Raw genomic sequence first — 17,497 nt, forward strand, 5'->3', positions numbered from 1 at the left:
TTCCCTGGGGTTCACGTAATTATCCCTGCTGCTTTGTCACTCTGACAGTATATTGAGGATGGGTATTGATCTTCCTGAGACTCTCCCTAACCCCTGGTGCGCTGAAGCCAATCTCTGCCTGGAGATCGGAGATGCTTCGGGAATACACATGGGCAGTGGCTCCCTTTCCAACCTGTCAATTGTAGCTGAGTTCATAGCTCCTCTGAAATCCTGCCCCCGGCTGCCTTACTGATTTCCTTCTTCGGTTCTTCCCCCTTTCAATCTAGGGTTTTATTGTGAACTTTTAAGAGGGGGGGGGGGACAGCAGTCTTTGCCAAGAGATCTGTAGAAGCTGCAGGAACACAGGAAGAGAAGACAGAGCTGGTGTGGATGTTCTCCAGAGCTCTGCCTGGGGAGCTGCTTTTGAATCGTCTGCAAGGGACTCTCTAGATCCTGAGAACAGAATGCAGTGGCTTTGGGTAGGTTAGAGAAACGAAGGCATCTTCCCCAGAAGCGATTACCTTCCTTGCAGTCATCTGGAAGCGGAACGGAAACTGGGCACGGCACACTGCTATATTCCTTACCAAACCCCTACCGATGTCCATTTAGATTTAGACTTTTTTTTTAATCTGCATTATTTATAGCCTGCCTTTCTCAGAGGGAGTCAAGGCGGATTACGCATAGTGAGTGAGTACAGTCAACAAAATGGGAAACGCAGAAACCGATGCTTTAGGATTTTTGAAGTCTAGAACCACCGGAAAGAACTGACGCATCGCATGAGCCAGTGTGGTGTAGTGGTTAAGAGCAGTGGTTTGGAGCGGTGGAGTCTGATCTGGAGAACCGGGTTTGATTCCCCACTCCTTCACATGAGCGGCGGAGGCTAATCTGGTGAACTGGATTTGTTTCCCCACTCGGTTTGAGTCTTCCTTAAGTGGTAGAGAAAGTCGGCATATAAAACCCAACTCTTCTAAGTATTAACAGGACACATTAAGCGGTACAGAGATTACATAATAGGATCCTACTACAATAAGCTATGCATAGCAGTATAGACTGCAATCCTGATCATTTATCCAGGTAAATTTGTCAAACATTTTGGACAGTGCAACCCTATGACCGACAAGCCCTCATGAATGGTTCGGTTTTGCACAGTTGCAGAAGGCCAGGAGAGGGGGGAGCTTTCCTGAGCTCCTTGGGCAGGCCTGTTCCACAGGACTTAGGCTTTTGGCGACTCTCCAAAATCACACAAGCAGCCGACCGGCGTTGGGAGGGATCCATTTGTGGGCTGTCTGAGGAAATATGTCTGCATGATTGTGAGGAGTCTGCATATTGAGTGTGAGATAACAGTCAAAGAAATAATCTCAGTTGCTCCAAGTGAGTTAACAAGATGTGTAAAAGCAGTTGTGATTTCTAGATGTTTTGAAGGCGGGGGTTTCAAAGTCCCAACAGCTGTGAAAAAGTATTTTAATTTTTTAGAATTGTATTACATTTTGATCACATTGCTTCATCTAGGCATTCTTGGAGATTTGAGTGGTTCTCCACCCCACCCCGTGTTTATATTCACAGCAACCTCACAGAGGAAAACCTAACGTCACCTGGTGAGGCTAATGGCAGTGTATGGATTTGAACCCAGGTCTTCCCAGTCCTTGCTGAGTGTCCTGAGTGTTGTCCTGCAGTGGCTCTTTCCTTTAACTGTCGGAAGCGTGGTCACAGAGAAGTAGGAGGCAGTGCTTGTAATTAAATTTTTAATAATCGCTGCTGGAACAGATGGGCAAAGCCGGCCCTTTTTTATCGTCCCCCAGATGTAGCTGGCGGGTAGAACTGTGTGGCTCGCTGCTGGTCTGCTTCATTTCCCCTTCAGCAGTTTGCTCGCTCCTGAAATTAGTTCACTCCGGTTGTTTGATGCTGCTGGGCAGAGCAGTTTCCACGATGCCAGGGGTTTGCTTGGAAAGACCCCCAACTCCAAAGCCTTCATGAAATGTCTACCGAGCTGGTCCCCCTTCCTCTGTCCCCACATAGCCCCCCGCCTTGAAGCTCTCGTCTGTGGCCAGAAGCAGAGTCTTCTTGACCTGGTTTGTGTCCTTGGGGTCAAAACACCAGTGCACCTATTTGGAGCTTTGGAGCTCTGGCATAGAATTGAACACGTGACGCTGCCTTCTCCTGAATCAGACCCTCCTGGGTCCATCAAGGTCTGTATCATCTACTCAGACTGGCAGCGGCTCTCCCGGGTCTCAGGCAGAGAAAGGTCTTTCACCTCACCTAATCCCTTTAACTGGAGATGCCGGGGATTGAACCTGGGACCTTCTGCACGCAAAGCAGGTGCTCTACCCTTGACCCACAGTGCTCAGTCCCTTAATTCAGTATCTCGGCTCACAGGTTTTTGGGAGGGGTTGTAAAGTTTCCAGTCTTTAGGGCAATGGGAAATAGACGTGGAAGTGTCTGGGCCTTGCCTTGTGAAGGGACCCTGAATAGAGATTGGATCTTCTGTGTCTCTCACAGAAACCCCAAACTCCTGCACCCGCCCTAAGCTTGTTGTATTTCTAGCATCTTTCACATCTCCTGACTACGTTCTCCTCCTGCTTGCTGTTTGTTCCTTGGCAGTTTTATCCACCTTCTCCCCACTGTGCCGTTTATCTGCTGTTTTTCCATTTCAGCAGCTCTTCTGATGCGACGGCTCCGCTTCTCCATGCTGGAAATGAAGCTGCCCCTCCGCTTTACACAAGCAGCCATTTTCCAAAAACAGGCGATGCTGTTCCAGGGGTCTAACAGTGCATGAGCCCCCCCCCCCCGGCCCCTCCTGTTTTTCACTGCAGATGTGCCATCTGTACCATCACTCCCATGAAATCAAGAAATCACATTTGTGTGTGTGGGGTGAATCAGCCCTCATTTGTGGTTCTGCCTATTCCAGGTGGGCTCGTTCCAAGAGCTTTCGCCGCTGAGAACATCTGCGCTCTTTGGGGTGGGCAGATGTTGCGGGGGCTAAAGAGAGCTTGTGGAGGGATGTGAAGGGAAAATGCAGTTGGCCAAGGCGAATTCTGTCTGCTGCAGGACAGAGAAAAGCACCACCGTGGAGTTCATTTTCCACCCAACAAGTGTGAAAAGAAGGAACGGGTTTGGGGACTGACCAGTCCCCCCTTAGCACCTTTTGCAGTTTTGTTGATGGGCTGTGTGTGTGAATGGTTCTGCTCTTTAGAGGAGGAGGGACCATGGCTCAGTAGTAGAGCATCTGTTCGGCATGCAGAGGGTCCCAGGTTCAATCTCCGGCATCTCCAGTTAAAGGGACCAGGCAGGTCAGTGATGTGAAAGATCTCTGCTTGTGACCCTGGAGAGCCGCAGCCAGTCAGAGTAGACAATGCTGACCTTGAATGGCCTGATTCCGTAGCCGGCAGTTTCATCGGTTCACGTGTGTGTGAGGAGAGATTTCTAGCTCTTTTCCAGCCCTGTTTCCCTTTCGCTCCGTCGGTACACCTCAATAATTGGTCAGTCGGCTTCAAGTTAAAGAATAAAGTGACTGTTTTGGGAGTTTTTCTCCTGCTCTGTGTTCGAGGCCTGCGTGCTGGCATCCTTGCACATGGTACCTGTACAGCACCACTTCCCATCTTTCTGGTTGCTCTGGAGTTCAAGGGGCCCAGGCCAGGCCGAGGCCTCGGAAGAAAGGGTTGGCAAGATTGGGGCCGGGGGAGCCCCACTGTGCAGGCTAGGAAGGTCTTCAGGCTGGGCCCGAAATGGACAAAGCAGACAGACCAAGAGGAGGCCAAGAGGAGATCTCTATCTCTTGCCAAAGCAGGACCAAGCTGTGAAGGGTACATGCCACAGACCCCCCATTTCGACGCTGTGAGCTGGCAAAACACGGCGCTTTCATGCTTAGCACGAGGTTACAGTTGGGTGAGACCCCCTTGCATGTGGCAGAAGGGATTTCCCTGTCACGCCAGAGAGTCTTCCGTCAGAGGAGAAGGCCTCTGCTGGTGGAGCGCAGCTGCAGAATCCAGCCCCGTGTCTGAGCTTACCAGGTGGATTGCCTGACCTCTGAGCACTCTCCAGCTCTACACAAATACTACTGCAGCTTCTGAACAGGGGTCTCCTGGCTCACTTGTACTGGGGGGTTCAGGGGTGCTTAGAGTAGTCAAACCAGCCCTGCGTGCTTGTCTGGAAGGGCCAGACTGGCTCCCCCCCCACCTCCGTGGTGCCAGCGACCCCCTGCTCCCAGATGCCTGCTTGTCCAGGAGCTGCGGCTGAAGCAAGCGTACCCACCCGCACCGCTGTGCAACCTGACGAGTTTTATGCTTGTGTTTTTAAAAGCCACGGACCTTGGGAAGGTGCAAAGTGACCCCTAGAGCTGCGCGTTGCCCTGGCAGGCGTCTTTGGTGTGGGAAAGAATCCTCTCCTGCTTGCAGAATGCCGGCAAGAGGAGCGCAAGCAGAACTCAATCACCGTAGCCTTTCTCCGACACGGCCGTGACAGCTGCGCTTAGTTTGCCTGGCGGAAGGAAGGAGCGAGTGGCAAAAGCCGTCTGGTCTCGCCGCAGTGAAACGTGCGAGGCGGCAAGGAAACTTCCGAGCGATTCTGTCCTCTAGCTGCGGGCAGGCACAGCTGTTGATGCTGGACGGGGACGGATTGGGGACTGAGGGTAGCTGGGAACCGCAGCGGGCTGCCCTTTCCTGTTGGGGTTGGGACAGGAGACCAGATGTCTGCCTCCAGGGTCATGGGGCAGGGGAAAGAGGAGGCAGTGCTGAGTACCTGGACAGCAGGGAGGAGGCCTGCCGGGCACTGAGGGCGTGCTGTTTGCTTTGAGGAAAGGGATGCTTTTTTGTGGGCTCTAGGGATTCGGGTGTCATATTTTGGGCAGGCCTGAATGTTTGCTTTTTATTTTTTCCATTAGGGTCCTAGTCCTCATGGTTGTGGAGACTAGCTTGGATGAGATTTCCGGGTGCCTGAGGACTGGCGTTTATATCACTCCAGCCCAGTGTCTGTTCCAGTGGGGCTTGTGCAAGAGAAATTATGGGGTGGATTGTACCCAGTGGGCTACAGGTGTTCTTCGCTCACTCTGTTGCCTTGAATGGTGCTCAAACCTGACCCCACCTTGACCCGTGGCTGCCACGGCTGGGAAGGCCGTTCCAGGCGACTGGTTCATTGCAGGTTTGATGCAGGACTCAGCCGTGCCCTTCAGTGAGCAGCCACTTCAAAGATCTTTTCCCATTTCTGCCCCCCACGTTTCCCCTCCGTTTGCCTCGGATGGAGCTCGCTTCCTTTCTCCCCCTTCTCCCAGCACTGTGATTCATTCTCTTCTGCTGTTCAGAAGGTGGCTTTTGAAGGTATTTTTAAACCTCCTCGATCCCCATTCCCTCTCCTGCAAACGTTGTAAATTTAGCCCTTTCTTTCCCCCCTTTTTCTAAAAGGCTTGTTTCGTGCAACAAGAGAAGGGAGCAAGCAGCTCCCGGATGGATCCTCAAGGAAGCCGCCGCAGTCTCAATCTCTCCAGTCAAGAAAATACATGGATTAGCCACCAGACTCTCTCTCTTCTGCGTGGATGCGTGCCCACAAAGTAGTTGGCAAAATCTGTCCCCCTTAGTACAGAGGGGATGGCGATAGTTTTGAAGACGTGCCTCAGCTTGCAGGTTCGGCCCCCGCCAAGACTTTATTTGGGAATCTTTCCTAAGAGTGATTCCTAGCAAGGGAAAGCGGTAACTCGGACCCAGCTCGGAGCGCTTAATGACGAGAAGAACTGTGTCAAGGAATTAAGAGGTTGGTAGAAAAGGTGAAAAAGAGCAGCCGGTGAATGTCGTGTTAACAAAGCAGAGGAAAGCTCCGTGCTCTTTTCCTTTACTTGTCGGGAGGGAAGAGGCCTAAATTGAGCCTGGTTGGCCACTGTGTGAACAGACTACTGGACTTGATGGGCCTTGGTCTGATCCAGCAGGGCCTTTCTTATGTTCTTATGAGCCTCTGATTCTGAACGGGTGTCACTTGATGTTTTCCGCTGGGATAGCCCACCTGCGGCAAAATCAGCCCGGAGACCTTGTGGCATCTTAAGGACTAATCGCATGTATCATGGCAAAAGCTTTTGTGAATGGGAGCCCCGCTTCGGCCGATGCGTGAAGGGTTCTCGGTTGGCAGACATATGTATGTCCTGGGGTTTAGTTAGATGGGGTTCCCTGAGGCATCTGGCCTATCCCTGTCATCACCAAGAGAACGCTGGCCTAAATGGCCACGCTTCATGTGCTCTCGGCCTGCAGCTGACTCTGGAGGAGCGGCTCCGTGGCTGGGAAAGGGAACTGGTTTGGGCAGCATTTCCCTCCCTCTGCTGCTTGGCCCATCAAGGATCGTGCGGGAGGACAGGGCCTTCTTTCTCTCTCTGGCCAAAGACCTTTGCTCCTAAAGGGATCGGCCTGAATGGAGAGAAGCCGCGGCCCCAGCCAGTGTGTCTCTGTCTCCTTCACCATCTAGTGGAGGGGAGTTCCATAACCTCCTTCCACTTGGGCCCCTGGGCCCGTGTTGGCTTCCCGTGTTGATTTTCAGTTGCACCCAACGGATCGTGGTGCATCAGCATGCGCAGACTGTGGCCGGCGGGTTGAGCGGTGTTTAATCAAAAAAGAACAAAGGGCTAGGATTGATTTCTTTTTGAAGCAAATTGGCGAGCGTTGATTTTGTGCGCGCTCTCTTTCTCTCCGCTCCCATTCTGTTGGCTTTGCACCGGGGGTGTTGTTTGTTCTCTGGCTTTGTTGGCACCTGGAGACTCTTGTGGACTTCTGGCTCAGAAATGAGTTTTCCCACAATTGCTGAGGGCCTTAGACGTTCCTGCTTCCCAATCATTTGCTAACTCGACTGAGGGAATCTGCCTCTGCCCATCGGTGGGCGAGAAAGACTGTCTCTTGCTTGCAAACAAAGAAAGAAAGTTTCTGTACCCCTGTGGAACCGGCACACACAGAGACAGCCCTGAGTATAGGACTGAAAGGCCCTCTCTTTAGCAGAAGCCATGAACACCCTTGACTCTGGTCCCCTCTGCCTTCCTTTGTCCGTTCCTGTTAGATCTCTGCTTTCCCCGCCTCTTGCATGCTGAAGGTTAGTTCTCAGTTGTCTCTCAGCCTCCCCCCTTCCCCAGTGATGGCATCTGATTCAAGATTCCTTTGTAGCTCTTTCTCCGAAGCATCCCTTCCTGCCAGTTCTGTCTTGCCCTGTGAAGTCTCTTTCAAAGCAGATGCAAAGATCTGAATCCCTAAAACTAATGAGTCTTACAAGGGGTGGAGGCCACTGATCTACAAGGGGCTGCTAGGAGGCTCAACCCCCCCTCCCCTTTGGGGCCAAGACTGAGGTTGGAGACCTGGGTACCGTATCAAGGAGTCGATTTGCATCTCCATGCGAATTCCATATGCTTCCATTTCCCCGGTTTGCTAGGAACTGTCCTGGCTTTGGGGGAACCTGTGTCTGGTACCTGGCAGCCCCTATTTTGCCTTTGAGGGAGACTTTGGAGATTCTTTTGAAGGGAAAACACACGTTATCATTGGGCACCTTGACTAGCCAGTCTCCAAACTCAACCCCCTCTCCTAGATCTCTAGAAAAGACACATCACAAGTGCTTGTCTGCAGTGTGTACATATGTGTGTAAATGTAGGTATGTTAACTACCTGCTCTTTCCCTCACTGCAACTGGTGAGGGGAGGGCCTGTGGCTCAGTGGTAGAGCCTCTGCTTGGCATGCAGAAGGTCCCAGGTTCAATCCCCAGCATCTCCAGTTAAAGGGACTAGGCAAGTAGGTGATGTGAAAGACCTTTCTCTGCCTGAGACCCTGGAGAGCCGCTGCCGGTCTGAGTAGACAATACTGACTTTGATGGACCAAGGGTCTGATTCAGTATAAGGCAGCTTCATGTATTCATGTGAAGTTTATTTGGGGGCTGTTGATAAACGACTGTATTTGTTAGTAAGACCACCCTGTTTTGCACCAATGGCTTCCCACTGTTGGGGCAGGATGCCGGTCTGCATAGACCGCTGGCCTGATCTCGTAGGGATGCTGGTGAAGCTCTGAGCGGGAATCCTGACGGGTTCTGCTCCTTCAGCACTGGCATGATGATCCCCAGCTCGGGTCCAAAGTGGTTTCTTGTAGGAGAGGGCAAATCTGCAGGGAGGGCATCCATGTCCCCGTGTTTAATGCAAGCTGTTCCAGGCGTCTAATCTGGCTTCCCTCTGGGTTTTATTGACGAGTAAATTGCGCGTTGAGGGAGCGTGGGACGAGGCTGAACATTTCTTCCAGGACGAATGGCCAGATTTGCATGTTTACACAACACCAAGCGTCTCCCGTTTCCCAAAAACGCTGCCTGGGGCTGGATTCTGCTGGCGGGGCCGCATTTTGAAAAAATGGACGTGGGCCCTGCACATTGGTGCTGAGGTTGCCAGTCAGCTTCCCGCTGTGTTTGTGTGCAATTAAAAAGATACATGGAGAAACACAGAGCTGGAAGGGACCTCAGAGGTCATCTAGTCCAACCCTTTGCACCACGCAGGAAGTTCACAACTACCTCCCCCCCCCTCCGCCTGTGGCCACTGCTGTCTGTTCACCTGTTTCGCATAGGATGTTGGTCACACATCGTGCATAGTGAACACATGAACACATGAAGCTGCCTTATACTGAGCCAGACCCTGGGTCCATCAAAGTCAGTATTGTCTACTCAGACCAGCAGCGGCTCTCCAGGGTCTCAGGCTGAGGTCTTTCACATCACCTACCTGCCTAGTCCCTTTAACTGGAGATGCCAGGGATTGAACCTGGGACTTCTGTATGCCAAGCGGATGCTCTACCACTGAGCCACGGCACCTCCCATGAGATGCAACCCTTGATAATCAATTTCAAAAAGAAAAGGGCGCTTTGTGGATGCTGGGTATCCTGCTGGGAGGACTTCCAGATGGCTGTTTTGCCAGAAAATGCTTTCTGTCTCTTTCAACCAGGGTTCCTAGCCGATGTCTGAGAAATGTCCAGGAGCAGAAGGGAATTGGTCATCTTGGTGGTGAATTTTAACTCCAGGGGAAAATAGCAACCCAGGCCTCCCCGCCCCAACACTGAATTTATCTATTTTTCTCTCTTCCAGAATAAAGTCTTGAATGTGGATGGTGTGAAGGTAAAGCTACAGGTGAGACTTGTGTACCTTTCCCCCCATTTTATCATCACAACAACCCTGTGAGGCAGGCTGTTCTGAGAGGGGGGTTACTGGCCAGAAAGCACCCAGTCAGCTCCATAGCTAAACTGGGGGTTTGAACCTGCCTGTCTCCAGTTCTAGATGCAATATAACTTCTGTGAGAGACTACTCTCTCCTTTTATCGGCTTGCCGGTCCCTGATAAGGGTCAAACCCAGTGAAAAATGTCCATGCATACCAACAGCAGATGTAGTGGCCTCAGTTTGGATTGGGACCTTGGTGTGGAAGGGGGGGGAGGAATTTCATCCTTCCCCGTGCAGTTGAAACTTGCAGATTGCCTGGAGCATAGAGCTCTAGGAAGAAGTTGTGAGAAGAAGGGTGGTTAAGCAACTTTCCTCTTCATGAGAGCCAGCCTGGTGGTGTGGTTAAGAGCGGTGGTTTGGAGCAGTGGTCTGGAGAACCAGGTTTGATTCCCCACTCCTCCTTCACATGAGCGGCGGAGGCTAATCTGGTGAACCGGGTTGGTTTCCCCACTCCTCCACATGAAGCCAGCTGGGTGACTTTGGGCTAGTCACAGCTCTCTCAGCCCCACCTACCTGACAGGGTGTCTGTTGTGGGGAAGGGAAGGTGCTTGTAAGCCGGTTTGATTCTGCCTTAAGTGGTAGAGAAAGTCGGCATATAAAAACCAACTCTTCTTCTTCTTTCTGATGTGGCCCTATTCCAAACTGGGGCTCATGAGGAAACACATGCTGGAGATCCGTATCTCATCAGCGTTGCCCTGGGCAAGTCAGCATTTCCGCCCAGCATCCACCATCTTGTTTAATAGCAGTAGTAGTGGTACCTTTGGCCTTTAACACCGTGTAGAGTGAAGACAGCCCAGTATCTGGAGAGAGGGCCCAGAAAGATCCTTGACAGAGGTCCAGGCACCACGCTTTGCAGGCCGTTGTATTATTCATTCGTTTTTGCCCGTCGTCTCATTTTTTTGAGCAAACCTGGGGTGGGGGAAAAACAACACTAAAGGTTTATTCTTTTATTTATTCATGCCACATTTTTTTGGTCGTTGTTCTTAAAGAGAGCTTTTAAAAGTGAACCGCTTGGGACTGAATGGTTGACGTCACAAGTGCTAGCTAATCAGTGCCTTTCACAGCTGGCTTTCGCTGCCTAGCAGACCGGGTCCAACCATCCAGGCTTGGAATGCTGAGTTTTCCCTATATGCCTCTCCGTTCTTGCCTCCCCCAGAAAGGCCGGACCTGAATGGTGTGGGTCTGGGGCTGGATGGACAAAGGGCTGGAAGCATTCCTGTTCCCTGTTCCACAAACGGGGTGTGTGTGTGTGCTATTTCATCCCCTGACTGTGGAAATGACCCTTCCCGGAGCCGGAAGGGCCCACAGGAATGTAGAGGAAAGGGGGGGATATCTGTGGGTTCCTTCCACACACAGATGGTTAGAGACAGGACAAAGAGTGTTTGAAAAAAAAATTGTGAGATTGTAGGGGAAAATTTGGCAGAGGAGTAAATCCGAGGTGGAAAGGTGCCTCTGTATCTGATGTTTTAAAATGGAAACTAACGAACCCAACTGAGTTCCTGAAAATAGACTGCTTGATGGTTCGACTGTTTGATGGTATGCCAATAAAGGTATTGAAATTGACCAACATATGGGGGGGCACGCATCCGCTCCCACCCCCACACCTGAGAGGTGCACTAGGAGGGATGGGCACGAGAAGTGAGTCTTGGTTCTCTCTGCTCTGCTTGCTTCACCAGCCCGATGGGGTGAGGAAACCGCACAGCTCCGCTTGAAAAATGTATTACTCATGTCCCCTTTTGTCTGTCGCTGTCTCTATCAGCAACCCCCCTCCCCTGGACTAGGAATATGAATAATCTTCTGAATTGATTAGACCCTTCGCCTCGTCACTGATGAAGGGCTCTTTCTAAAGAGCTGCCTTGGTGATGGAGGAGAGATGTTTGACTTCCTGTTCATTTTCAGAAAGCGGGGCTGTATTATTTCCCCCCACCATTTTTTCCCAAGCCTGTTGCATTTTCTGTAGTAAGTCAAGGGCAGCTGGTAGCTAGCTGACAGCCAGCATGGTGTAGTGGTTAAGAGTGGTGGTTAGGATGGGTGGACTCTGATCTGGAGAACCGGGTTTGATTCCCTCACTCCTCCACGTGAGCGGCGGAGGCTAATCTGGTGAACCGGGTTGGTTTCCCCACTCCTACACATGAAGCCAGCTGGGTGACCTTGGGCTAGTCACAGCTTTCTTAGAGCTCTCTCAGCCCCACCTACCTCACAGGATGTCTGTTGTGGGGAGGGGAAGGAAAGGTGATTGTAAGTTGGTTTGCTTCTCCCTTTAGTGGTAGAAAAAGTCAGCATATAAAAACCAACTATTCTTTTTCTTCTTCTTCTTCTTCAGTTCTCTGTCCCCTTTGTTCTGGAGGCTTCCCTTGCCTGGACCAGTTCTTTGCCCACCCTCGTTTCAAATTCTACGTACAAAATGTAATTTGGCAGGTGAAACACAGTGCGCTGGCCTGTAATCCTATGTAGCCATTGGCTAAATTGCTCTGCTGTCACAGAATGACCACAGACTAACTGTTCAGGAAGAAACTATCAGCGACGGAATGTTAACAAATTGCAGGCTATAGTTTGGAAGAAAAAGAGTGCTGTGGTTGGAAAAATTAATCGATAAGCTATATTTTTATCTTGCTTGACTCTTGCAGAAGAAGGTCTAAATAAATAGGCTGGGGTCCCGAATCTGGTGCAGAGGAAAGGGTATTGAATTGGCAGAATTTTGGAACAGTTCGGATGACTGAAAAGTTGTTAGAGGATGAACTGTCCCTTAAGTTGTCCTGTAGCACACAGCCTTTCCAGGAATCACTCCCTGTCTGCTTTCGTGGCCTATATTTTCCTCCCTTGGTTGTCTGAGTCTCAGCCAACTTGACAGGGGTGGAGATATTTTTGTGCAATTCAGCTGCTGCTTCCTGATGAGCTCTGCCCTCTTGCCATTCTCAGATCTGGGACACGGCAGGCCAGGAGAGGTTTCGGAGTGTCACGCACGCATACTACCGAGATGCCCACGGTAAGGAGAGCCACATGTTTCTTGCTTTGTGACTGAGCACAGACTGGGAGGAGGCCAAGGAAATATTCAGGGTTTTTACTGAGGCTAAAATCTAGGGTTGTGCCAAATGTTCTCCTGTTTCGATTTCTGAGTTATCTTTCCTTTATTCATTCAGAATGGTTCATTTTGCATTTCAATTGGTGCCATCATTGAGATCCAGGGCCATTATTTCCGAATAGGTCAATTAGGGATCCACTAGAGAACAATTAGGGATCAACTTAGAGAACCAATTAGGGATCAACCAATCCAGGGATCAATGTAGGGAACAGGTAAAACATCCAGTTTTAGCGATCAACTAGGGATCAACTTAGCCAATTAGGGATCAACGTAGAGAACAGGTAAAACTTCCAGTTGCAGCCAATCCAGATGGAGAGGAGTTGAAACATTCCTGCAAAACAGAGCATGCTTCCAGCTCGGCTGTGAATTGCCTGCATTGTGCAGGGGGTTGGACTAGATGGCCCTGGTGGTCCCTTCCAACTCTATGATTCTGGGATTCTGCCGAAATGTCTGAGGTGTCATACCTTTCTGAGGACCACTGACAAGGTCACTGCTACAGTAGGGAGGGGGAAATGGGGTATTTCCTTGCTGGGAAATTCCTTTAGCACAAGAGTTCCCCAGAAAACTTGTCTACTCAGACCTGCAGCGACTCTCCAGGGTCTCAGGCACAGAGGTCTTTCGCATCACCTACTTGCCTGGTCCCTTTAACTGGAGATGCCGGGCATTGAACCTGGGACCTTCTGCATGCCAAGCAGAGGCTCTACCAGCCAGGGCCTCTCCCCAGGACAAGGGCTGCTCGTGATGGAAAGTTCCAGTCTGTCGTTCATGAGGTTCTTCTGGTGGCATGAAAGGAGTCCTGTGTGCCCAGGGAAAAAGCCCTCTCTCCCTCCCCCAGCCTGGCTACCAGGTTTGCCCTGTGACACTCTTTGGAAAGGGACACCGTGCTCTGGGGTGGGTGGGGGGATAGATCAAAAAGGCTGCTCTGCTGGAGGTGACTAAAAGGGCTTGGTCCTAACTGGGGGTGGGACCGGGCGCTGCCTTTGTAGTGTGTTTGGAGGGGTGGTGTGGGATTCCCAATGACTTGAAAGTCCCCTTCAAATTGTCAAGGGCTGAAGCGGGGAGGCGCTGGCAGCTTCCTTTCTTCCGCGAGGAGCTTTTTATTCAGGCTGGAGTCCCGTCCCCCCCACTCAAAGGCAGCCTTTGTGAAGCGGCTTTGACATCTCACTCTGCTAATTAGGGATGGGGAAATTTTCCACCCGTGGTGGAAGTTTCACAGGTTTGCAGTTGCAGGGAGCAAGTGAGATGCAGCTTTCATTCTTGATCTGCTGCCTTCTTAGGGTGACCGGCGGCTCCCCCCAGCCCCTGAAAGGGAAAATTTGCAACTGCAACTTCCTCCCCCTGGTGACACACCCTTGGCCCATGGAAAGACCACTGCCCGATCAAGCCTGACCCGGGAAAATTGGTTCACAGAACTCCCCCCCCCCAATACATACCAGAATTATTTCTTTTGGAAATCGGAACCTTTTAAGTCATTTGCATCCAAGAGACTTTGCGTTCAAGATGGGCGCTGCACCGCTGTTCAGCTCGGTTTTATTTATACATCTTAGTCACAAGCTGAACATGAAGAGTCTAGATGGCCATCTGTCAGCAATGCTGATTCTGTGACCTTAGGCAGATGATGAGAGGGAGGGCATCTTCTTGTCACTGGGGGTGGGGGGGAGGTGGTTGTGGGTTTCCTGCATTATGACGGAGGTTGGACTAGATGACCCTGGTAGTCCCTTCCAACTCTAAAATGATTCTATTATTCTATGTTTTTCCCGGCATCTTATTAAAAATTGGCTAATCAAATGTATCCTTCCAGTAACAGCAGAATGGTTATTATCCAGTTAACAGGACCCCAGTTGCAAGTTCCTTCGTCTTAAAAGATGCTTCTCTGGGCAGGTTTAACATTGGCCTAGGTGCATAATATCTTTTTATTTTTTTTTATTTTTGGAAATGCCTACGGTTAAAAGAAAAATTTGGTATAACTTCCTGGCTCACCCCTAGCATTTTAGAATGTGTAGGCTTAATAAATCTCTCCTCAGTTGTTCTAGGTTTACTTTAGGAGCTATCGATCCAAAGCAAACCTGAATTCTCCCTTCACCATCCCCTGATATTTACGGACGCTTTTGTCTCTGTACAATGGAAATTAACCTTCCCTGACAGAGCAGCTGGTTTATTCCACAGAGTTATCCATCTTGGCTGAATGAGAGTCCTCTCCAGAGGGGCCTCCGAAGTGGACGAATGCTAATGGGGACAGCTAAAGTTTCCTGGTGGCACACACAGCCCCTAGAACTGTTTCTCCGGGAGAGGGGGATGATGGCTTAGAGGTGCCTGCTGCCACAGCGGCGGTGGGGAGGTTGAGAAACTTCCCAGTAACCGTAGGTTTTACGGCTTCACCTCAGAGTGGTGAAGGATGAAGCCGTTTGCAGCGATGATTTTCTGTCAACTGCTTGTTCTGGGGGTTGTGGTTTTTCTAAGAAGCGAGCGGTTTCCTGGATGCCGACATCAGTTAGCCGGGGAGGCTCTTACTGGGGAAAGAGGATTTGTGTCCCTTGTCACAAGGGGGAGTTCCTCGTCCATAATCAAGTGACCGGGAGAGCCCCTGTATTGCGGGGGGGGGGGGGCTGTTCTTGCATGCAGGTCCCCATCAGGTTCCTGGAATCAGGGGTTGGCTCTGGACCAGGGCTGCTTCTTCCAGCGGTTCCTCAGTGGGACAGGCTTCCTCGGGAGGTGGTGGGCTCTTCTTCCCTAGAGGTTTTGAAGCAGAGGCTAGAGGGCCATCTGTCAGCCATGCTGATTCTATGATCTTCTATGATCATGAGAGGTAGGGCACCTTGGCCATCTTCAGGGCATGGAGTAGGGGTCACTGGGGGTGTGGGTGGGGAGGTAGTTGTGAATTTCCTGCATTGTGCAGGGGGTTGGACTAGATAACCCTGGTGGTCCCTTTCAACTCTATGATTCTGTGATTCTGTCTCCTCCCTCTGCCCTCGGTGCGTGGCCCTGAGCACCAACGGCCATATCTCAAACCCCTCTGCATGAAGTCTTGACCGGGTGTTTTTTTCAGTTAAGTAGGCTTCTTAAGAAGCACCCACTAAATATTTTTTCCCTTTTCTCCTCAGCTTTACTGCTCCTGTATGATGTCACAAACCGAGCATCCTTTGACAATATACAGGTAAATTGGCTGCTGTGATGGCTTTTGATGGGGGCTTTGAACCAAGCGGCACAAAAACATGGGTTCTCCCCCCACCCATGCCTTGACTGGATCCTGGAAGTGGGGGCTGCCGAAGAGGGCAGGAAGTGGAGGGGGGGGTCTTCTTTCAGCTCCCAGGTAGTGCCTGGAATGAGAGGCGGAAAAGTCAAATTGGTCTCCCCCCCATCCCTGCAAAGCTCATTTCTTCTCCTGGAGGGGCAATTTAAATAGTGGGTCCCATTTGGGAGGACCGGGTTAAGCACTTCCTTCCCCATCTTCTGCTGATCGGGCTTGGGGGCTGCTAATTGGATTAAAAACCGACCTGCCAACCTGTGAGCGATCCTAATCACAGGTCTCCGGCATCTCTCTGGCTCTGAGCGGCTTCCTCCTCATTAGGATTTAGGCCGACAAAACAAATTAGATAAGGAAGGGGAAAAAAACTAATTCTTCGGCTTCCCGGCTTCTCTGGAACAGCCCAGATGTCTTAGAGGTGCGCTGAATTGTTTCTCACACCTAGAAATTGGGGTGCCCCCTCAGCGTTGGTGTGCCAGATTTGAGGCCTGATTTGGTTGTGCATGGGGGGGGGGGAACCTGTAACTCAGTTTATCGGCTGGCATGAGAGATGTGGCAGAACAGATTGAGGGGAGAGGCCGCAGCAGAGGGGTGGAGCTCCTTCGCGACATGCTCAATGTCCTGGGTTCGATTGCTGGCATCTCTGGTTGTGGATCCCTGATATCAGGGCTTGGGAAGCTGTGTCCTGAGAACTGGGGGAGGGGCAGCCCGTTGGAGCAGATGAAACTGGGGCAAGGGGTGGGGCTCATGGTCCCAGCCCCCTTTGAAATCATGCAGTCTCCTTGGACAGTTTGCTCTGCTGCTCTTTCGCTTAGGAAGTTCTTCCTACCGTTATATCGTAATTGGCCTTCCTGAATTAAAAAAACAACAACTATGCTTTCTCATGCCGAAGCGGCTGGTGCTGGAGCAATCCTCCGGAGAAAGTGGGGACTTGCGTTATTGCCCTCGAAACATGAACTGTCTCGACTTCCTGCTTCGAGGACCTCTCTGTGTCCCGCTCGCACGGGGACAGCTCACCTGGTAGACTGACCAAGAAGGTCAGCGGTCTGTGCAGGTGAGCGGCTCTGCTTTCCTGGGACTTTTGGTGCATGGCCCCTCCTGGTGCGTTCTTTCCGCGTCGGCATCTCTTGGGCTGGGAGCCCAGTCGCTGCGCAGTTGCTCTTCTGCCGGCATTTCATTATGCAGATTTCTCTGGCACGGTGCAGCGTCTCTGTTTGTGAATAGAATGTTAGATGTTTGTCAAAGGGGGCTAATAATTACAGCGTTCTCTCCCTGCTCAAATAAAAATAAAGAATTAGACATCTGCTGACTTAAATATTTTTCTGTTCTAGAATGGAAGTTTATCCTCTCTGAGGAGTCTCTTTCCCTCTCCCTGGCTCGGTTTGCAGTTTTCTCGCGTTACTTGCCTGCAAAGGATTTTTGGGGTCACCGAGGTCTTTGCCCATCCGGCTTCCATTGCTAGTTCATAGAATCATAGAGCTGAAAGGGACCACCAGGGTCATCTAGTCCAACCCCCTGCACAATGCAAGAAATTCACAACGACCTCCCCCCCCCCACACACAGTGACCCCTACTCCATACCCAGAAGATGGCCAAGGTGCCCTCCCTCTCATGATCTGCCTAAGGTCACAGAATCAGCATTGCTGACAGATGGCCATCTAACCTCTGCTTAAAAACCTCCAGGGAAGGAGAGCTCACCCCCTCGCGAGAAAGGCTGTTCCACTGAGGAACCGCTCTAACTGTTAGAAAACTCTTCCTAATGTCTAGACGGAAACTCTTGATTTAATTTCAACCCATTGGTTCTGGTCCAACTTTCTGGGGCAAAAGAGAACAACTCGGCACCCTCCTCTATATGACAGCCCTTCAAGTCCTTGAAGATGGTTCTCATATCCCCTCTCAGTCTTCTCCTCTTCAGGCTAAACATACCCAGCTCCTTCAACCTTTCCTCATAGGACTTGGTCTCCAGACCCCTCACCATCTTTGTTGCCTTCCTCTGGACACA

At 51.0% G+C, this 17,497-nt stretch overlaps 1 protein-coding gene across 1 annotated transcript in view; it reads left to right on the forward strand.

Annotated features, from left to right (window-relative positions):
- RAB26 (RAB26, member RAS oncogene family) overlaps window positions 1-17,497 on the forward strand; it is a 69,510-nt gene that overhangs the window by 42,079 nt on the left and 9,934 nt on the right. Inside the window, exons 3-5 of the mRNA XM_056866313.1 lie at window positions 9,042-9,083; window positions 12,090-12,156; window positions 15,354-15,406. Of these exons, the coding sequence (XP_056722291.1) occupies window positions 9,042-9,083; window positions 12,090-12,156; window positions 15,354-15,406 (162 nt within the window). The remainder of the gene's footprint in view (window positions 1-9,041; window positions 9,084-12,089; window positions 12,157-15,353; window positions 15,407-17,497) is intronic.

The sequence above is a fragment of the Euleptes europaea genome, chromosome 21 (genome assembly GCF_029931775.1).
Source record: "Euleptes europaea isolate rEulEur1 chromosome 21, rEulEur1.hap1, whole genome shotgun sequence".
Classification (NCBI taxonomy): Eukaryota; Metazoa; Chordata; class Lepidosauria; order Squamata; family Sphaerodactylidae; genus Euleptes; species Euleptes europaea.